The sequence below is a fragment of the Sardina pilchardus genome, chromosome 19 (genome assembly GCF_963854185.1).
Source record: "Sardina pilchardus chromosome 19, fSarPil1.1, whole genome shotgun sequence".
Classification (NCBI taxonomy): domain Eukaryota; kingdom Metazoa; phylum Chordata; class Actinopteri; order Clupeiformes; family Clupeidae; genus Sardina; species Sardina pilchardus.
In genome coordinates, this window is record NC_085012.1 from 11,655,757 (window position 1) to 11,678,764 (window position 23,008).

Consider the following 23,008-nt stretch of genomic DNA (forward strand, 5'->3'; position numbering starts at 1 on the left):
TTTTCTGTTGTTGTTTGGTGGTCAATGGTGAAAAGACGAAAAAGCAACCCTCTCTGTGCATGGCCTGTCTGTCCATTGTTTTACATTTGAATGGGAGGAAAGAAAATGACACATCAGGGTTGCTCAGCTCCCAAAGATGTTGGCAAATGTCAAATGCCTGAAAACAGTACTGCTTTGAATTCCACACACGGCCTCGCAAAAGTCAATGTCGTCCATTCACGTGGCGTGGTATTCATTTAAAAAAAGAAAGAAAGAAAAAAAAGCATAAATGAGAATCTTTTTTTAGCCCTACTCAAACAAAAGGGACAGCTGTGAGTATTTCTGATGTTGAAAAACGGTTCATGAGTCTCATTTAGTCCGCTATTGACTTTTAAATCAGAAGTTGTTATGTGTTGATGTTCTGATTACACCTGAGCATTTAAAACTATTATGTTAGAGTAGATGATGTGTTGGCTGCATCCACTTGGAGTCTGTCTGCTTGCTAAGTCTGTTTGTTTTGTTTAAGTCACACTCCAGATGCCTCTAACCAGTGACGCTGCTAGAAACGTTGGAACGTGTGATAGAATATTGTTATGCTTTTGGAAGGCATCCCATTAATAATAATGATAATTATAATGATAATGGTTGTTTTTATGAGGTTCTCCCGTTAGTGCCAGCCCCCCCACCAACACACACACACACACACACACACACACACACACACACACACACACACACACACACACACACACACACACACACACACACACACACACACACACACACACACACACTAACAACACCCCTGCATCTAGCCTAACTTGGCCTAGCAGGCTACTGTCTTTCTATCTGTACAAACTGTACTGTACCTGTAGCTGAACTGGTACAAACTGGTTATTTGTTCACTACCACAGACATTGGTAAAGAGTACCAGTGACATTGGCACTGACATGACACAGAATGTGGTCCTCGACTCTCAGTCTTTTTTTGTATGATCTGTGTTTGAGAAAATGTGAACGTGAATTGAAAAATGCAGGTTATCACTTTTGATCGTGGATCTTAAAGCAATCTAGAATATGCAACTTGCTGCATTGTGGAAGAAGCATGAGGAAAACAAGTGGAATAGGGATGTTGTATTATAGGGTACTTTGATGCAGACAGCATCTGTTTTTAAGGTCTCATCCAGGACAGTTAACGCAGTGATCTGATCCTTTGCGTGGTATTCTGTTCCCCAGATCCAAGCGCGGTCCTCTGCAGTCTGCGGCGCTGTGGAAAATGGGAACCGACCGTGTTTCATTTGCCCTCCATCCCCATCCAGCTGTGATCCTCATGTAGCCTAGCAGATATAGCCCAAGCCGTAGCCAGCAGCAGGGACACTTAATCCCTGTCAGGTCCCGAATGAGAGACGCTTCCAATTAGACAACATTCCCACAGTTTGCCCTTAACCATGTGTACCCCTCCCCCCCCCCAATCTGAAAAAAGGTGGCTCTTCATCTGTAGTAATTTGTGGTACGGTAGATTGCCTCTTCCTGCCGTCTGCCAGTGCTTGCATTGCATTGACCCACGTCAAAACAACATAAGTCTGGTCTTTATAGACCCACTCAGCAGACAGCCACCTTCAATTTCCACAAGTAGCCTAGTTATTTTGTTTCTTTTTTTTTTTTTCCAAAGAAACACCCCCAAACAAATTGCCTCCATTTTCTTTCCATTCCGTCCGCCTCGTCTGGGTGTGTGGAGCGGCTGTTGGGCAAAGGCCCGCGCTCCGGTGTCCTCGTGGTCGCTGTTGTTGAAATCCAATTACCCCGCGTGCCACGTTTTTTGTCACAACATGTGCAGATGTTAATCACTCAGCGAGGGCCTGTCTCTCCCTCTGATGGATGATGCGCCCAGCGCACATGATGTCCATAGAGCGACTGCGTAACCCCTACAACCACACACACACACATACACACACACACACACACACACAGATAGAGAAGAGGTGGACATCAGCCGACAAGCTGGTCTGCAGGCTCATTGAGTTGTTCTTTAGAACAGAAAGAGGACTGGGCGTGTTTGCTGAATGCAATGACTAAAACCTGAGCTTCCTCTCCACCATCCCCACCCATTCCATACTGTACATATTCTCCTTCTTCCTTGTGCCCAAATGGAAGGGGTGGGTGGTCTGATAAAAGATACTGTATTGTTGGCTGAGACAAAACATTATTTATCGTCTAATAGACTGAAAGCAGGAGGAAGGGGGAAAAAAAGCACTCGACTTAGTGCAAATCCGCAGATGCAAATGAACGGCATTGCTGCAGGGGGAAGAAAGCTCTGGCAAAGAACTGAAGCATTGGCTTGGTTCTACCCCGCTGCTTGTTTGAGTTCACCTCATCAGCTAAAGAAGGACAAAAAAGAAAAAAAAAAGGCCGTGGGTCGAGGAAAAACAATATTGATTTCTATGAAGGATATTTTCAGCTGCCTGATAATACACTGGCAGAGTGGATCCTGACGAGAGAGCAGTGAGAGTCTAGACCACTTGTTGAACCTCTCAGGTGTCTGATTTGGTCTGATAAGCTTCCTGTAATAATTTACGGGGGAAGCGCAGTGATAAAGCGAGATAGGGAATCTATAAACATTGTCTGGCGTTGACATTTGATATGCACCTTAACAGCCAAAAGGTCAGTTTTGGCAGGTGGATAACAGAGGGAGGGGCCCAAGCCTCTTGAATTCCCCCAAAAAACCTGTGCGAGATGGACAGTCTCGAATGACGTGGAGATTAAAGGACGTCAGCAGCACGCAGTGGACCGCGACTACGAATGAATAATGAGCTCACCCCGCTGATGTGTCAGAGATATGTCTTCTTCATCGCTGTCTACGGAGCACCTAAATGTATTACGCTGAGATTAAGGGAGATTACGGTTTATCTTTTCACCCGATGGGCCCACAGGGAGTGAGAGCTACAGTCGTTCAGAATGTAGTGTGTCCTCCTCGCGGAGTCAAAGTACCAGCAATTACCCCACTGAAGCGCTCAACCAGAAACAAGGGGATCTGACTCAGAGTGGGACTGAAGGACTTGAAGGATCTCAGAGACAGGCTGAATTGTGACTTGATTGCAAAAGCAGTTTTTCGATTTCCCCCATTTGTAAACGTAGCCTGGATTTTTATCGTATTACAGAATAGAAGTGTTACTGACAAAATAATTATCAGACGTTGTCTATTTTGCTGGAAGGAAAAGGTGTTGAGATGGATTCTCTTGTGGCTTTGCTGCTCTCTGTTAGGCTACAGATTGGCTGATGTTTGTGTAAGGTTTAACTCCCAATACCTTGACAAGTGTTCATAAGTGTAATGAAAAAACTCAACTGGCAAAAAATATATATACTGTTGCATATGATGAAAAATACTCGTCTGGCGTGAAGTGTAAAAAGAGAAGTACAGTATAGTTCAGTTTTGCTTAAACTAATATCTGTTCTATCATATATACAAGTATTGGCCTAAGGCTCTGTAGAATTGAATATGGACAATTATTGTAATCATCAGTGCTTAAAATATCAGTCCTCCCTGCTATTGTTCATGTGATTGCATTATGTATGTTTTACATCGGTTACGCTAATCTTTCCAACTCTAAAGTTGTTGTTTTTTTTTATATGGATTATGTCACTGATGTGTGATCATGTTCAGGTCCAGCTGCTAAACGGCTGAGAGAAAGTGAGGATTTATCGCTGTGTCCGTATCCCTGAGTGTTTACATGTATGACCCCCCTGGCAGCCATTACATTGATTAAATGTAGGCCAGTTCCTCTCTGCGACGTGTGTAACAGGGCTCATTTGCCACTGCTGAACAGTACCTTAATCTAGATTGTCCCATAAATCTGTTGGATGAAATGGAGTCCATTTCTCCTGTCTTGAACTCCTCTTCAGATGCGTGGTAATTGTTTATGTCTGTTAAACCTTTTTTCTGATGCTGCTGTGGTTTAAAATATGCATTATTACAATAAGGTGTTTTAGCACATTTTAACTAATTAACACATGATGAATTCATGACAAAATAATTTGTGTTTGGATTTGACAAGATGCCATGGTGATGAACTGGTTTTATAATTTGTTAGGGGTGTGATGTTTGTAGTAGCAATTTGTGTAGCTGTCACAGCGATATGGAAGCGATAGTCATGTACAGATTAGGCTGCACATCGAACTGAGCTTTCTCGTTCCCAAGAGAGAGTTGTCCATGAATTAGCGATCATGCTGTGCCTCAGGTTACAGGGATGATGTACACTGGAGAGTACCCGGCTAGATCAAAAGCCTTTCCGCTCAAAATCAGGTTTTGTTTTGATGCTACCCTTTCATCGTAAACAGTCATTTCAGTAAACAGCTGTTGTGAAATGTCCCTGAGCTTGTGTACCGTATATTGCATGTGCTGTTGTTTCTGATGCGTCTTTGCACTGAATGTAGTTCCACTGTTCCCTGAATTAATCTCAGTGTTTGAATGGCCGTGTCCACAACGAGAACAATGATGTTCCACAAGGGCAAGAAAGCCGACCCTGTACCTTGGCTTCTAGTCAGCATTAATTTGAAGCTTTAGGACTAACTTAACCCTGGGTGAATACCCTGCCCTCTCACTTTCTCTCTGTCTGTCTGTCACTCTCATTCTCTCTCTCTCTCTCTCTCCCTCTCTCTCTTTATCTCTTTCAGTCCCTTTCTCTTGATCTTTCTGTCTCTCACACACACACACATTCTCTCTCATGTTCTCTTGTCTTTATTTTGAATTTACTCACACTCTTTCTCCGTTACGGACACAGATGTTATCTCCCTTTCTTTCTCAACCGGTCTCTCTCTCACTCACTGAATTGATTTCCCCTCCACTCCATCAGATACAACTGGCTTTCGAGGAAACGACACGACAAACTCAAAATCTCTCCAAGCAGGTACACTCTCGCTGGTGACCTAAGAAAAGATAGCCTAGGCTTACTTAAAAAAAAAAACGGTACTGGGGTTTATGTTCTTTTTTCCATCCTCTCCAGGTTTTTCCGAAGGCATTTGGCGAAGCAGAGAGCTCAAACCTGATTGGAATGGCCTCGCGGAGACTGTGTCCCTGCTAGGGAACCCTGGGTGGGAGCAAATACCAAACGGTGAGTCAGTGACTTTAACTCTAGCTCTCCGTGTCCCACCCCTGTAATTTAAAGGCATTTGTCTAAATGGAGGCCTTCATCAAATGGAGCCCAAGAGTCCGCTGAGTAATGGGTGGTGAGATGTAGCTGGTCAGCAGCATTTTGCCAGTGTGGCCACATCTTGTATTTTTCTCTGTTATTCTGGCAAGAAAAGCTTAAACTAGGTCTATTCCGAAGTTGGGTGATTATGCAATTATGTTTGAAAAAAAAAAAGAAAAGTAAAACATTTTGCAGCAGTGCAGTTAACATCCTTGGAAATCAATGAAGCTATTTATCGGCACTCGCGTGATATTTGTGGCATAAACACAGAATGCGCTGCTGCTGCAGAACGGTTTTACCTTTTGAATCCGCTGAAGTGACACCCGAAGGGCTGGCTGTCTAAAATTGCTTGGTGGCTGTACAAAGTCCCCCATGACGTTTTTAAGTGAGCGTTTTAGCCACAGTGTGCATCAGAGCAAGCCCAGTTAATCTGCCCTCTCTGCCTCTCCGCTGCCGCGGCCCTGCGTCTCCCTGGGAGCAGTGCCTGCTGGGAAATCTGAGGCCCATGGCCTTTCTCTCAGTGACCCCTGCACATTTAATTTCCTTCCCACATGCAGTTTACACATAAAAACGAGGTGGACCATCTGTTAAGATTTTGAGCTCAAATAGAATGGGCTTACAAAATCAATGTGTTTACGACATTTTCTGAAGCCTTTACAAGATACAAGATTACGTTTTTGTACAGTGTACAGATACAGTGGTTTTGCTGAAGGCTATGTATGCTTAAGGACTCAATGCCTGTGGCAAATATGTGGAAAGTGTTTTTTTTTTTTTTCCTTCAATGTACTGTAACAACAAAGAGGACCTCTTAAAGATGAATCACAGTCACATCGTTTAAGCAGTCAATTTGGCAGAAAGCCAGTGTTCTGGCTATATGATGCTACTGTACCTTTAATCGCAACTGAAATAGTTTAAGAGTGATTAACTGCTTTCCATTGACTCTGCGTACAGTGGAATGTAGTGGGGTGGATTTATGTGCCACTTTGAAATGCATTCTAAAGAGGAAGAATTTTGTTTCAACCGGAGTTACAAGGGAGGGGAGTGGGGCGCCATAAGGGGAGCCAGCAGTGCAGGATATTTGGTGGCTCATGAAATTAGCCTCATGTTGATTCCTTCTTAATTAACTTGATTTTTGCCCCCTTGTCTCTTTCAACCCCCCCCCCCCCCCTCCCCCTCTAGAATCTATCCTGTCTCTAACGATGCAGGCAGAGGATAAGAAGGACAAGAAGAAGAAAGCAAGTTTGAATTCAAGAGGTGTGACAGATGAATACTGTTTGAGAGTGAGTATCCGCAACTCGACCGAACTTCAAATGGTCTTTCTGTAAAATATTGTATGTATACAGTAGATTGACATTATTGAAGCGCGCGATACTGACCAAAAAACAATATCTCAATATGTTCTGGGATTTTGTTGATAATGATTTTAAGATGATGTTATGCATTCTTAAAAAAAGTAAAAGTCTAATATTATACTCGGCCTGGGCAATATAACATGATTTTAGATCGAATATTTAATAGTGTCATCAAAATGCATTACGTTCAAATGGGTAAGAAAGAGCACACGAACATGGATATATGAATAAACGCATTCACACTCAAAAACTGACCATCATGACCACACCTTGATATTATTGCATGGAACGAGTGACTCGCTCACTAATGGCAGAGACACTTATATATGAGGAGACACTGCACTGGAAAAATCGCCCATTGAAAAGCATGGGGTAACTTCGTAACGCGAAAGATGGCGGTTGTTTACACCGGTTGGCTATGGTTTGCATGTCCCGCCTCTTCCAGTGCCGTTGCTCGATCCTTGGCGGTCACGCTTTTTGAAAGCTGCGTCGTGAAGAACAGAGCATGCGCAGTCCAAAATTGCCAGTAAGAAAAAGGCTTTTAAAGCGTTAATTTGATACAAAACCACCAAACCTTTTCAGCGATTTTAGTCAGATTTTCATCGCGATTTCAAACATGGATTTTTATGTCTCTTACACCTCGGAACACGGACATCCAGCTCTATCCCCATTCATTTAGATAGAGCCTGGTCTTGTTCCGGTCAAAGTCGCTGCCCGACCCCATGGCCAATATGGCTGCCGAGTGACGTGACTTGCTTTAAAAAGACTTTGCTAATGGCGGAGTTGAACAGTGTTACTATGTACGGTTGCACCATCAACATGTGACAACAGAAACCGCATGGACAAATATTTAAAGTAGAGACAATAAATGCAACATATTCCATGTCAGTCATGGAAATAGATATACAGTATACACCACCGGTCAAAAGTTTGAGATCACTTAGACATTTCCTGTCTACTCTTTTAGACAAAAAACCAGCTGAGATCAGTTGTATTGTTGTTTTTATCAGGGCAGCAGTTTTCAGATTACATGTGGTGCCTACATTTTTGCAAAAAGGTTCTCGACTGTTTTAAAAAGAAATAGTTGATCTTTAACGCAATATCTACATTGCCCATTATCAGCAATTCATTCAGTATTGCAAAGGCACATTTTTTTTACTAATCTGATATAATTTTAAAACGCTAACTGAGAAAACATTGGAGAACCCTTTTGCAATTTCTTTATTGTTAGTGAGATATTAGTTGTTCCTTGTTAATTATATTGATGGAGACTTGGAACATACAGTAGGATATTCAAGTAAAACATTAACATTAAGTTTAAACTAAACCTTTCAAGGGAAATGAACAGGAAAACTCTTATACACTAGTGCAAACATTAGCCAATTCTCAGACTGATCAATTCTGTCTGAATTTCAGAGGGTGGCTTTGTGCATACCGTAACATAGTCCTAAGTATCCTATTCTTTGTATTTAAGATATTGTTCTTCTGTTTTATTGAATATATTAATTATCTGATTAAATATCAGATTGTTTTGGGGGATCAAATGCTATCAAATGCTATTTAAAAACAGATTAAGCCATTTAATCGAAGTACTGTAGGTGTCAATGAGAGGAGTTATTTCAGATATGTACAGGAGAGGTGGTAAATTCCTTGTGCTGTAGGCAGGGTATTTCCCACAGTGGCCTGTCTTGAAATTCCTGATATCATGCACTCATAGCGTTTGTTTTTGTTTTCCATGATGCAGAAGCATGATTTTGACTACACGAGTGACATGCCCTGTGTGTGGACTATGGTCCCGCCAATGTTCATGTTGTGGACCGGATATAACAGTTTAAGAACTGTTACTCAATAATGACAGCTTGCACATTGTTAAAACTACAAATAAGATGTTATCGATATATACTCTATATCGCACAGCTATAAAATTTGATGGGACTTCTGCAGAAGTAATAGTACTTGACTTGTTGTTATGCACTTTCAGAGTGCTTGACTTGTTTTGTACTTTTATTTTTTCATCTTAGGAACGACCAAAAGAAGACCCTACTAAGATGAAGAATAAGGTGTCCACTTCACAAGGTTCTCCACAATGCTTGTTCTCCACGAAAATAAAAGAGTTATTTATTTCACAACACCATATGTGAATATTTGACCTGTCTGTAGCCTAGCTCCTCATAGTAGTGTGTATCATTATGCATAACAACTAATCATTGAGCATCTGTCTGTTAAAGTTGATGGTAGTAATATCTACCTAGTGGTTATGAAGGTAGATGAGGCAGCTTGTGTGACCGATGTGCTGTTTGTGTCGGCACAGTGAGTGGCAAGAAGAGGCCTTGGTCATGGGAGCAGTACCTGGGGGAGGAGGTGGCCATTGCTGCGCCCCTGCGCCTCTTCACTGAGGTATGCCCATTCATCATGCACCACACCGCAGAAACAGGCAAAGGCAAATACCCAAAGACTCCTCCAGATGTTTGAAGCTACAGGGGTCATGTTGTTTGCGTTCATTTTATTTGCCAGGTTACAGATTCATGAAAGATTTTTAACTTTGCTTTGAGGGCACCAGCTAAAATCAAAAGCATTGTTTGCCAGAATTTGTGACAACACGTTTATGTTAATCTACCTGTACTGTCAACTGTCTACTGTCAACAGTCTGATCTAATGCAACAGGTTTTAACAGCAACATTATCTGTAATATCTTTGTGAACACGACAGTAGTTGTTTTGCAACACAAACAAGATATGTCTCTAGGTAACAAGCACTGAAAGTAGTACCACTGAATGTTTATGCTGTGTGTTTGGAACGAAAGGTGTACTTCCATTCGACCTCTCTCTCAAATCCAATCGATAACAGAACTCGGTCACAGAAAGAAACTGTTTGAAAGAGCTGTTGTTGTGGGACCCAATTTCAAAGTAGAAATGGAAAGATTACTGCCACTTGCCAAGTTCTTACTTTTTTATGCCTTTTTGGAATCGTATGCTTAACGTCGCAGAAAGAGAACCAAAAACAATATAAATCAATATGCCTTTTTACATTCGCATTCTTGCTGGCGAACTGGTTGTTGTGCATCACACAGACCACAGCATTTATGAAGATGTGCTATATCTGCAGGTTCCTCTCTCCTTTACAGGGAGGCTGGGCCGCTGTCACGTTTTAATGGCTCTCTGTGGCACAATAATAAAACCAGCGCTGTGTGTGTGTGTGTTGGAGAGAGAGATGAAGGAGGAGGGTGAAGGGAGCACCATTCTATATAGTCATAGTACAGTGTGAATAGCTTCAATCGAAGCGTTTATTAAGTGGGTGTTACCACAATATTTACCTTGACTTTCATGAAAGGTGAGAAAAAGTGCTCGTAATAGTAATATTCTATCTATAAATGACAGAACGTCTGTCTGTGTGTCAGTGTGTTTGTGTGTTAACCGCATGTCTTTCGACCTGTTCGTCCGACTGATTTCAAACTTGACAGGTGTCACGATTCGCTATACATTTTTAGGCTCAAAATTCGATCCATTTTCGATTCAACAAATTATTCACATTATATGATTACTTTTCTCATATTATTGCAGTAGACAAGAAAGTAAATGAAATATAGTTTAATACTACTCAGTGTCTGCTTTGAGTAAGAACTATTGTTTTCGTTCTGTCCACTCATGAGGATGGCCAAGATAAAGTCATAATTTTTATTACATTATTTACTATAGACCTACTTGATGATAATATATAGCCTCTCCCCTAACAGTGACCTGGGCCAGTGTACAAAATAGCTAAACATGTGATCGCCTTCTAATATTGATGCTGATTGAAGAGGATGCAGCTTGAAGGTTGTTGATATTTCAGTGGATAATGGAATCAAATTACACCTCCCAAAGTAACACTGTAGGTCCTAGCCTACACTTCTCCTCTTAAAGTAAACTTGTAGGCCCTAACTGTCTCTATACTGTGCCAGGATGACATGGGACGCCTTGTTCACCGAGGCGAAGGGCTAGACTAACGTGTAATGGCAAGGTGTTAAACTATTTAGTAGGCCTACGCCTAGACAGGCTTTGTGGTTAAATCTACGTAAACCTGTAGGCCTACTGTAGTCTGTCACAGCTAACTTCAAGCACTGTAGGCCTAATTAAATTGAATATCAGAAATCAATCAATATGAGATTGTTATCATTAGCCTGTCGAAAAATCCCTACAGGGCAAACCCGGTGTGAAGCCAAAACGAGAAAAAGCAACTACATAAATTATGTCTGTATGAATCGATTTTCTGGCCTTGTACCGTTTCATGGCCTCTGCTGAGAAACAAATAGTTTGCCACACACAACACTGAACTTTAATCAAACATTCCTTATATTAAGAGTGCAGCTGATCCACTCATCTGCTTTTACTCTCAATGAAACCTGTTGCCATTGACAACGATCTGTTACACATACTGTAGCTCTTACTCTTGAATTTCCCCTTGGGGATCAATAAAGTATCTCTATCTATCTAGCGAAGGATCTCCAAACGTTTGCGCCGACTAGACTAGGCTACCTCAGAGCTCAGGGCTTCCTCTGCTGAACTCCTCCTTTTCATTATGTCAAGTAAAGAGTGCCCAGGTATCAAGTGTGAGTGTGAGATAGGTGCGGCATCATGGGAATGGCGAGCTGAACTATTTTTTTAGGACAACGGTTTAAACGCCGTTTCAAAATGGAAAAAAAAAAAAAAAAATGAATACATTTTTGGAACTCTATGAATTGGTTTTGAATCAGAAGAGCTTAAATTGCGATACAAATATCAATGCACGAGTAAGTGTAGTGCCAACTTTGATGTTTGTTTGGATAAGAGATGCAAAATATATTGTTAAATATATCAGGAAAAGAAGCACACATTGGCTGTTGCCGCTCTACTGTAACAACTCCCCCTCTCACACAGAGCCAGAGCTACCAGAGAGGATAGAAGCAGGGCTTTGGCAGAACCGATTCAGTGTAGGCTACACGGGTAAAAAGTTCAGCGAGTGCAAGATGTGTGGATAACTGTCATATCTGACCCCAACAATAGAGTATGCGGTTTGCTTGCATAAAATGATTCCACAGATTTTGCAATAACACGCCAACAAACACAGGTATGCAGTGGCTATTCCAAACAACGTAAAAAATGATGTGCAATAAACTGACACTTGAAATAGCCCAGGCTTTAGACTTTGAATAAACAAGCGACAATTCTGAAAGCAAGGTCCAAAACTGAAACGAGCCGTAATGGTCCGGAATTGAAGGACTTTTCAGAATGTCACACATGCAAAGCATAACCAGTTACAGACAATGAGTGGCAGACAAAATGTGATGTCAGGCTACCAGAGATAATATTCATTTAGTCTCAAAGATTGAGACCATGGACAAGTTCACAAATGTAAAGTTGTAAGTTATGTAGAGTTTCATGCAAAGGCTGTACTCTGCATCCTTTAAACTCACATGGACTCACAAAACATTCTTACTAGTAACTGGTGGCCATCTCCACTTAACCCCAAGTGTGTAACTGTAATTGGCCAGGTTTCCCAGATTCGTTAAGAAGCTCTTCAAGCAAAATAGAGGGGCTATTAACACTGGTCACTATGAACTCTCATTGGCTCCCCATTCCTCCCAGACCTCATGGCTACCAAGGCTTTGCTGCAAATTTACAGTTGTCACAGCAAATTAAGGTATATACTGTAGGTTTTATTATTATACATCGGTATAAATATAGGCCAGTGTGTTTGAAAGATGGAGAGAGAGTGTTTTTGGAGAGTTTGGTTGGGATTGGGTCCCCTTCGGGCACAGCGATGCAGATAGGGCCCTAAATCCGCTACTCTCCGAACACGGCGCACAGATGAATTTCTCTATGAAGGGATTTGACGGGACATCTGTTCCATGCAGCAGCGCAAGCGAGCGGCTGTTTCCATGGCAACTAACTCGGTCAGGCTCTGCATAGAGAGAGAGAGCGCGATGTGTGCACACGCATACTTCCGAGAACCGTAGTTCCTGTTTGTACTTGAAATCACATCACCTTCTCCAATTCTGAAGAAAAACTAAATTGCACTTGATTTGCGACACCTTTGTGTGGGAGTCCGTCAGCGACGGTTGTTTGTCAATCAACCAAGGTTTTATAAAGGACATTACAACTTATTTCTGCTTTCTGCACTTTTTCTGCTTTTTTAATTCAGTGGTGTCTCCACAGTTACAGTAGACTGCCTTTTAACACACCAACAACACACCACCCATTCCTTTTCATTGAAATATAAAACTTCCTATAACCTACTAATCATGTGTCGGTCATCAAGGTTTTGAGTGTTAACTTTTCTTTCTTTTTCTTAATTTCTTTTTCTTTTTTCTGTCTTGCCTATTTTCTGACATTGATTCTTTCTTTTCTGTCTTTCTTTCTTTCTTCTTTCTTTCTTTCTTTCTTTCTTTCTTTCTTTCTTCCTTCCTTCCTCTTTCTCTATTTTTCTGCCTTTCCTCTCCATCTTTTTCTCTCTCTGTCTTTCTCTTTCATTGTTTCTCTCTGTCTTCCCCCCTTCTCTCTCCATCTCTCTCTCTCTCTCTCTCTCTCTCTCTCTCTCTCTCTCTCTCTCTCTCTCTTTCCAGTACCAGTCGTTCCCCCACGGCAGGAATGGCTTCAAGGTGGGGATGCGCCTGGAGGGCATCGACCCGCTGCACCCCTCCATGTTCTGCGTGCTGTCCGTGGCCGAGGTGAGACCTCCTCAAGTGTTCTCCTCGGGACATCCTTAAGGAACCCTTCCCTTCACTAGAGACTCCAAGAGGCAAAATGTATTCGATGAGAGAACTACTGTACTCATGTACTGTACGCAGTACCGAGTGGAGTCTCCCCTGCCAAAGCCAGTATTTTCATCTAAGAAGGGCGGGGCACCACGGAGTATATTGTTCTGCTTACACCCTGGGGCCCACGTGTATATATATAAGCCCATACAAGAAAACTTGTTGGTTTCGTTTGAAAACAAACCGACCTGTTAAGTATGTAGCACAACTTTTTTCAGGCAAGGACAAGGACAACATTAAATTGTAAAGTCACAGTTGATTCTAACTGTTGCTAAGCCTGAATATTTTGAGTGCAAGCTGTTACTCATTGAATACTTGCCAATGTATTCCAGATAATTGTATCTAACCATGGAATGAGACAATACACTTATTTACAATTCATTAATTAATTTGTTTATCTCTCTACACACATTGATTTTCAATCAATCCTTGCCACGGTTGATCTAGTTGCCTTTCAGTGTTTGCAGAGTACTTTAATAAGACTGATTATTTTTTTTACAAGATCCACTTAATTTTGAAGGTTCCCATTGGTAATATCAAGACATCTGCTAGCCATTCAAAAAATCTCTTGGCACGGGGATGTAATGTGGTTTAGTGCACTCTTTAAAGTCTTGAAATGATGCCCATCTAAAATTAACGTACATTTTATATTGATGTCAATAGTATACAGTACCATCAAAGTTATGCATGTACGCTTAATAGTCATTTTGTGATTATAGCAATGTATATATTATATATAGAGTATTGAATATGCTCCATTCCTTTCATGCCTATAAGGACCAATAGACCAGAACACCAGTACTTTTTTTTCTTAAATCACTTGGTAATAGTAGCCTGTGTTTGTGCTTCAAGGTGATTGGTTATCGGTTGCGCCTGCACATAGATGGGTACTCAGAGTGCTATGACTTCTGGGTAAATGCTGATTCCCCTGACATCCGAATGGCTGGTTGGTGTGAGGAAACTGGTCACAAACTCCATCCCCCCAAAGGTGAGTGACACACAACACTGACCATGATCATGGTTCATTCACCAAGATGGAACGTTTTAAATAAAAGAGGATCTGGGTTCATTGAATTCAACTTAGAATGTTAGAACCTTACATTGTTGCGGAACAGAATCTTCTGTGAGAATGTTCAAAACTCCCCTTCTGAAGGGTTAAAATATTTGAATGGCTTTCTCTCTAGGGAGCCTTGGGTAAAAGGAGCCTAATAGCAAAAGTAACAAATTAGATTAAGTTACTTTGACTGAGTTTGGGACTGGAAGGTTCAGAAATAGAAGAAAATGTATTGGGGAGATAAAATAGGGCTTAATTGAAGCAAGTAAGTTAGGCCACTTATTTTGGAGAATTCAAACCCTTTAAAATGTACTTTGAATAGACATGAATAAAGCAATATTCAATTGAAGTCTCATGTTGAAAAAACAGATATAGGAAGTTATGAAAGTTATTTATAACCCCCTTTTTTTTCTAAGGGGTTATGCTATGCAACCTTCTGCAAGATACCAAAAGTAAACATTGCAGTCATATTTCCTCTAATTGCTGAACACATTATTCTGCATATGAATGTGTGCTTGCACCCCCCCCCCCCCACACACCAGCCCCCCCAGCGCACCAATTTCATCTCTGATGAGTTTTCAAATAGTCTGTAACACAAATAGACTCGTCTGAATGAGCACCTAAATTCCATTTGTTCTCATTATGTAATGTCTCTGTTCCTCTCCTCCCTATACCTCCCTCTCCTCCTCCTTTCTTTCTTTCTTTCTTTCAATCTTGTCCTCCCATCTTTCTTTTCCCTTCTTTTTTCTCGGTGTCCTCTATCAGGTTATAAAGCGAACGAGTTTAACTGGGAGAAGTACCTAGAGGCCTGCAATGCTCAGGCTGCACCAAAGAATCTGTTCAAAGCCCCAAACAGTGTAAGTGGCTCCAGTGTGTTTTGTTAAATAAATAAATAAATAAACAGATAAACTATGCAGCATACAGTTGACCTTCTCTCTCTCTTCACGTCGCGCAAAAGTCTCCAATGGGACGCAAAAGGTCTTTCCATGGCCACAGTGTGGAAATGCCGCAGGGCTAACCTTTACAATGTGTATTCAAAGTGCCCAGACAAGCTGTGCAGGGGGGAGAGGGTGTGTGCACCTTGTTATCTAGTCTAGAAGCTTCCAAGAAAGTATGCCGTGGGACTGCAGAAATGCAGAAAAATCTTATCAGAGAAGATAGAGGATTGGGGAGCTAAATTCCTCACTAATGACTGAATTTAATTTTAGAACTTCTCTAAGTTATTTAAGTGGTCACTGCATACAGTATGTGTCACTGTCAGTCTAGTCTGAATAGTTTGTCACTGCAGTAGTTTTTTTATTTCAGTTTTCTACGGGTTAACTTTGTGATGGACCATGGGTAGACAAGTCATAATCATAAAGGGCTGGTTTCCCATACACGGATGAAGACTAGTCCTAAACAAAAAGAAAACTTTGACAAAAAAAAAAAAAGAAAATCTCCATTGAAAAAAAAGCTGTTAGTGTGGGAACCACTTCTTTGAAACGTTGCAGTTGCGGTGTAGGAAGAGCTGCGTTGACCGGTTTAGTGACTAGTGCTTCTCTCAATCAGACCTCGACCACCTCGAAATTTCAAGTCGGCATGAAGTTGGAGGCAGTGGACAGAAAGAATCCTTGTCTGGTGTGCGTGGCAACGGTGGCCGACGTCGCCGACAATCGATTTCTGGTTCACTTCGACAACTGGGATGACACATACGACTATTGGTAAGGCACCGATGAGACAGTGGCATTTGTTTTGAAGTGTGTTGCCTCATTGATTTCAGGGCAGCTTTGCTGCTGTGAAACCAGCTATGAAATGCTAGTGACTGTAGCAAATACAGTACAATGGGGGTAGGGGACACTTTTGGCACAGTTTGTGATGTTTATGGTGGCCTTGTCTATTTTTTTTAACAGAGACTAAAAGGTCATTGACAGCAGACTTCCTAGATGTTATCAGACTTGAATGTCATTTTATGAATGTCTTTTAAACTGCACAGGTATCTTGTTAGGATGTGCTAAGCTGTATGACATCAGGCTTTAACACCTTCCAGTAATTCACTGTACTTCAGGCCAACAGAAGATATCCCTTCTTTCACTCTTCACTCTGGGCATAAAAGGGAAATGTGTCTTTATCAAAGTGTGTGTGTGTGTGTGTGTGTGTGTGTGTGTGTGTGTGTGTGTGTGTGTGTGTGTGTGTGTGTGTGTGTGTGTGTCTGTGTCGTCTGTGTCGTCTGTGTCGTCTGTGTCGTCTGTGTCGTCTGTGTCGGTGTCCTCTGTAAATGATAGTAGTGTTTCCCACAGGAAGTTTGTTAGTTAAGATGGTGGCTGTCTGACCGGGGGTTAACTGTAGCAGGTTAACTAGTAACTAACTATTCTACTGTAGTATAGTTTATACTACCGTACTGATATAAAAAGAAAATACTGTATTTCTGATTATTTATGACCGCACACAATGGCAGCTCTGTGTTATGGGTGTGACTGCAGACAGTTTGTGATCTGAGACGTTGCATGGCCCTCCCTGCGACTTCATCACAAAAATTGCCTCTTTGGAATTTGCCTTCGAAGCCCAATCTTCAATGTTTACAGTGGAGATTGTCTCAACTGGTTTGGAAAGCGCAGCATCTGTTTCTGTTGAGATTGTGGGTTGAAAATGTCGGGACTGCAAATCTCTAGTTGCAAACTCAAGTCATGTGATATGGGCTGCAACTACTGCTGGTGCTGTTTAATTTCTCCTGAGTTGAATATTTCGGTTTGAACATTTTACATGGCTCAGTCAAATGCATTTGGGACAGACTACTGCTGTCTTAAGGACCGTTCACACCAGGAACGATAACTATAACGATAATTATAATTCTAACTATAACAATAAATGCGTCCACACTGACCAATGATAGTGAATGTCTCTCCTTGTGTTGATGAATGTGATGGCTAAATTTGATGGATTCTGATTGAATGTCAGCTTTTTATCATTCTCAGATCACTCTGGAAAGTGATTTCCTACAATATCGTTCCTAATGTCGTTACAGTTACAGTTAATTTGTTGTAGTTTATCGTAATCCATATTAATGAGAACAATTTTTATAGTTATCGTTATAGTTACCATTCTTGGTGTGAATGGCCCTTTAATCAATTATATTATCAATTGTTATAAGGCCTTTTTTTTCCGTAAGCATGTATAAAGGTGTTTTATCATAAATACATTCAGCTAAATAAGATTTTTTCTGGAGAGAAAGGTGCACATTTTGGAGTGGACTTGAGTCAAGAATCTATGAATTTAGTTTTACTTTTGCTGAAGATGTTGTGTATGACCTCCAGCATTCATCCTTGACGGAGGTCTGCGGTTTCAGAGTAGAACCCTTTTTAGTAGTGGTTGTGAAGTTCTTCTCCTAATCAGTCTGCAGTCTTCTCACCCTTCTCTACACTGCCGTGCTGCTGCTGTCCCTGAAGTTTATACTGTAGAGCTGTGTGAGTCTGTTAAATTTGCCCTCCACTCTGTTACCGAGAATTTATTCACTCTTGTCAAGGTGATCTCAGTTTTTGTGTTTAATCCTCAGCCTTTTCATCTCCTAGTCATATCTTCAGTTTTGTTTTTTTTTCTAAACCATTAATACTAGTAGTCCTTACAGCGAGGTTCATTCGACACGACAGACATAATGCACCTTAAGTCCTTTTAAATACCTACTTATTTGCTTTATTTAAATACCTTCCATCTCATCCCCTCATTTGCTTTCAATTAAAGGCTCTGCATCTTATGAATTGCAGTCTTATTGTGCGTCCACTGTTCGGCATCCCATAAATTACAGTCCTATTGTGTGTCCTCTGATGAAATAATAAGTGATATCATCCATGACTGCCCCAGGTCATGTCCACCGCTCTGACCGAGCCACACAACGGACAGAGCGGAATTGAACGTGTCTCCGCCCGTTTCGCAGCTGATTAACGTTTTATGTGACCTGCTTCATCCCTCTCGTCGCCTTCTAAATAATGAAAATAATGCTAGGGAAACGGTGTTGCGTAACAGGTCATATTTACGCCGAGTATTCTTGGATTGAGTTGCGCACGCCGCATTGATTGGGTTGTGAGCGGCTGCTTTGTAACAGATGTTGATTGATTGGGGGCTATTTATGCGTGCGTTTACTCACTAGAGGAGAAGAGAGAGGGAGGGAGGATAGAGGAGGGAGGAAGGGAGTGGGTGAAAAGAAGGAGTGATTCATTTCATTGTTTTTACGTAACGCCGCACACATGCCCAGGCTTTGCCAATGGAAAGCTCTGGAGAATTGAGGTGGTATAATTAGATACAATCCAGCATAAAGCGCCAGGCCTCTGATGAGGTATTAAATGGGCTCTCCTCAAGGATTACCTTGTTTTTTCATTAATTGTGAGGAATGACTGCTGCCTTTGGACTTCTCATCTCTCTCTCTCTCCCCCCTCTCTCTCTCTCTCTCTCCCCCCTCTCCCCCTCTCCCCCTCCCTGTCTCTCTCTCTCTCCCTCCCTTCCCGTCTCTCTTTCTCTCTCTCTCTCTCTCTCTCTCTTTTGCCCCCCCTCATCTTCCCCACCTTGAACTATCCTTTTTTAAAGAATCTTTTTTCCTTTCCTTTTCATATCCCCCACTCTGTAATTTGCCATTCATTTCCTCTTCCATTTCTCCATTTCTTTTCTGTCATGTCTTTACTGTTCTTTTCTGCTCCTCTCTAAGATCGTCTCCCTTCTTCTCCCTTCATCTTTGCATCATCATCATCATCATCTGCATCATCATCATCATCATCTTGTTCTTCTTCTTTAGTGTCTTTTGAGCTGGCTTTCTCCTGCTTTCTTCCTTCCATCTTTGGAGTTCTCTTTCTCTGGATTTCTACTGCCAATCCCTTTCTCCTCTGCCTCTCTGTCCCCCTCTCTCTCGCTCTCTCTCTCTCTCTCTCACTCTCTCTCTTTCGATCACTCTCTGTCCTCTTTCTCTCTCTCTCTTTCTCTCTCTCTTCTTTCCTCTGTTATACTGACACTTTCCAGTAGGAGAAGCTCTGCTCACAAATCACACAGCTCCCTCTCTGGGAGCTCGTTCCAACACATACACACACACACACACACACACACACACACACAGCCTCACTTACTCGCTCACACATATGCAAGCACACACACACATAATTTGCACAGATGTGTGCTCAAACACACAAATTTAAACTGCGCACAAAGCCATTCATTCTTGGTACTAAGACTACTGCGAACTACTGTCCTCATCCAGGTTCAGCTCTCCCCTCCTAATTCTATGTCCAGGTTCACCAATCACATCCTGTTTCTACCCACATATTTCCTCCGCACACACACATAGTTGCTCTTGTGTGTGTGTGTGTTTGTCTGTGTGTCTGTTTGTGTGTATCTCAAGTCATTGTCATATCCACACAGCGAGTTAGCGAGCGAGCTAGTGAGTGAGCGAGTGAGTTAGTGAGCGAGTGAGTGAGCGAGCGAGTGAGTGAGCGAGCGAGCGAGTGAGCGAGCGAGCGAGTGAGTGAGTGAGCGAGTGAGTGAGTGAGTGAGTGAGTCCATCCTTCAGTCCTTCAAGCACACCTACTTCAAATGGAAATGGCCTGTGATGAGGACTAGGGATGTAACGATACACTCAACTCACGACTCGATATGGATCACGATTTTTTGTTCACGATACGATTTTATCACGATTTTTTTTTTTGTATTGATACTGTTTGAAACTGATATTGATACTGTTTCCCTCTCCTTCCAAAGTATTACGTCCAACACCTCTCCTCTTAAAATAAATGGCAGGCCCTACTCTGCCCTGCAAAGCAAAAAGGCAGTAACTATGCAGAGTGCAAACTGAAAAAAAACAAAAACATTTTAAATTATGCTGTTGCTTAGCCTTATGGTTGTAGTTAATGTAGCAGTTATTGGAGGTTTATTTATTTTTTTTACTTTACATTAGCTTATTTTTGGTACTCAATCTTCATAACAACTTTAATGTCATGAAAATTATAATAACTAATTTTCGACCAAAAATGCAGTTACTGCCTTTCTGCTTTGTAGGGCAGCACTGTTATACAGTATGTACATCATTATAGTTGTTCAAGTGCACACACTAAATGGAGAGCTAGGATTAAAATTCAGACTGTGCCTTTAAATAGGCAACTTTTTCCATCTATCAGCACAATGCTACAGTAAGCCATTTCCACTAAAAAAATCAGCTCAATATTATGTGCAAGACTGATGTTTACCAAGCATGCATACGTGTTAATCTCTTAGCACTATCGTCATACGTTTTCTCATAGTGAGATGGCTATCCCGACATATGTTCTGATGTACATGGGGCGCACGGAGGTGAACGGCGGGACAAACGCGAAATGACAAGGTGTTAACTAAACAATTGAGTAGACCTAATGTCGACAGGCTTTGTGGTTAAAACGATGAAAACCAGTAGGTTAGTCTGTCACAGCTAACTTCGTTCAAGCACAGTATCTTAGACTAGTTTACACGCGCAGAAATGAAAAGTCAATATCAGCATCACAAGATTGCTGTCGGAAAATCCAGACAAACTGGACGTGAACGCGTGGCAAAAACAAAACAACGTACTAAATTATGTCTTTTTCAAACCTTGAAAACACCACATTAAAATCCAAGCATTTTCAAGGATTTCAAGCACCCGTCCCATACGAACCCTGACACACACACTCTAGTTCAAAGTTGTTGCATACCGTCGTCTTCCCTCGTTCTGTGCCCCGTACCTAGTGACATAAGTCACGTGACTCATCGCGATTCATTTTTTCTATCAACCGGTGCGAATCGTCACGCATTTGTATCGATTTTTATTCGTGTCACGATGCATCGTTACATCCCTAATGAGGACACATTGCACTGTTAGTGTGCATACGTGCGTGCATGACTGTGGCTTCCTATGTCTGCACGTGTGTTTTACAAACCAATTGAAATCTCCCCTCACGTGTTGGGTTGCCACTCATCTGCCGCTTTTGACGGCGTGGAAGCGGTTCCTCCCTCCCCTCCCTCCCCTCCCTCCACTCTGGCAGCTGTTGTTCCTCGTCGGACTCCATCAGGGGAATTTCCCAGAAAAACACCTGTGTGGAGTCGACGCCTTTTCAAACAGAGCTTCGAACTGTTTCTGTTTGAGTGATGAGACTGGTGGAGCGCTGTTTCACATTCGTCTCTCAAGCAAGCCAACTAACCATAACTCACAAGAGAATCAATTCTCCCAACATCTGTTTGAGTCGGCATAAATATATATATATATATTGGCACGGCTCAGAGTGAATTATTTGCTTGTGATGGCTGAACCCCACACACACACACACACACACACACACACACACACACAGACCTGCTACTTTTTCCGACAATCAAGAGAGACAGTGTGCAATGGTGGAGGGGCTTAGTGGCTGTGGAGCTGTGTATATTTTCAGAGGTTGGTAACCTGGCTTCAGCAAGAACAATAGTCTCACCACATGCAGTCATTTTCTTTCAACCATTCACTAAACCAGTTGATTCCAAGGAGCACAGCTCCTCATCCAGGCAGCCTGTTGCCAGAAAGTTTGGAGTCTTTTCTTCAGACTTAAGACCAAATGGCAGTGCCTGTTGTCTGTGGACTGTAATGTCAAGCCTCTGCTTCTTAATCTCTTTCATCTTTGTCAATTGCTCAGGCTATTATGTAATTTACACTATATTGCCAAAAGTTTTGGGTCACCTGCCTTGACTCGCATATGAGCTTAAGTGACATCCCATTCTTAATCAATAGGGTTTGATATGACGTCGGTCCACTCTTTGCAGCTATAACAGCTTTTTCTGGGAAGGCTTTCCACAAGGTTTAGGAGTGTTTTCATGGGAATTTTCGACCCAGAAGTGTATTTGTGAGGTCACACGCTGATGTTGGACGAGGAGACTGTCACTCATTCTCCGCTCTAATTCATCCCAAAGGTGTTCTGTCGGGTTGAGGTCAGAAGTCTGTACAGGCCAGTCAAGTTCATCCACACCAAACTCTGTGATCCATGACTTTATGGATCTTGCTTTGTGCACTGGTGCACAGTCATGTTGAAACAGGAAGGGGCCATCCCCAAGCTGGGCTTGGTCCCTTAGTTCCAGTGAAAGGAACTCTGAATGCCTCAGCATTAACCAAGAGATTTTGGACAATTCCATGCTCCCAACTTCCTGTTCCAACATGACTGTGCACCATTGCACGAAGCAGACAGTTTGGTGTGGATGAACTTGACTGGCCTACACACTGAGTCCTGACCTCAACCCAATAGAACACCTTTGGGATGAATGAGAGTGGAGACTGAGAGCCAGTCTCCTCGTCCAGCATCAGTGTATGACCTGACAAACATGCTTCTTGAAGAATGGTCAAAAAATCCTTTAAACACACTCCTAAACCTTGTGGAAAGCCTTCCCAGAAGAGTTCTAGCTGTTAATCTAGCTGCAAAGGTTGGACCAACATCATATAAAAAGCCTATGGATTAAGAATGGTGTGTGTGTGTGTGTGTGTGTGTGTGTGTGTGTGTGTGTGTGTGTGTGTGTGTGTGTGTGTGTGTGTGTGTGTGTGTGTGTGTGTGTGTGTGTGTGTGTGTGTGTGTGTGTGTGTGTGTGTGTGTGTGTGTGTGTGTGTGTGTGTGTGTGTGTGTGTGTGTGTGTGTGTGTGTGTGTGTGTGTGTGTGTGTGTGTGTGTGTGTGTTGGTCCATAG

At 42.0% G+C, this 23,008-nt stretch overlaps 1 protein-coding gene across 2 annotated transcripts in view; it reads left to right on the top strand.

Annotated features, from left to right (window-relative positions):
* Positions 1–23,008, top strand: part of LOC134065938 (lethal(3)malignant brain tumor-like protein 4) — a 92,655-nt gene that overhangs the window by 2,650 nt on the left and 66,997 nt on the right. The window contains exons 2-10 of one of the 2 annotated variants that reach the window (XM_062521063.1): positions 4,829–4,882; positions 4,979–5,086; positions 6,344–6,444; positions 8,538–8,592; positions 8,828–8,913; positions 13,097–13,201; positions 14,141–14,276; positions 15,108–15,199; positions 15,891–16,042. In XM_062521063.1, the coding sequence (XP_062377047.1) occupies positions 6,364–6,444; positions 8,538–8,592; positions 8,828–8,913; positions 13,097–13,201; positions 14,141–14,276; positions 15,108–15,199; positions 15,891–16,042 (707 nt within the window). In that variant the 5' untranslated portion in view covers positions 4,829–4,882; positions 4,979–5,086; positions 6,344–6,363. The remainder of the gene's footprint in view (positions 1–4,828; positions 4,883–4,978; positions 5,087–6,343; positions 6,445–8,537; positions 8,593–8,827; positions 8,914–13,096; positions 13,202–14,140; positions 14,277–15,107; positions 15,200–15,890; positions 16,043–23,008) is intronic. The other variant, XM_062521064.1, reaches the window with a different exon arrangement.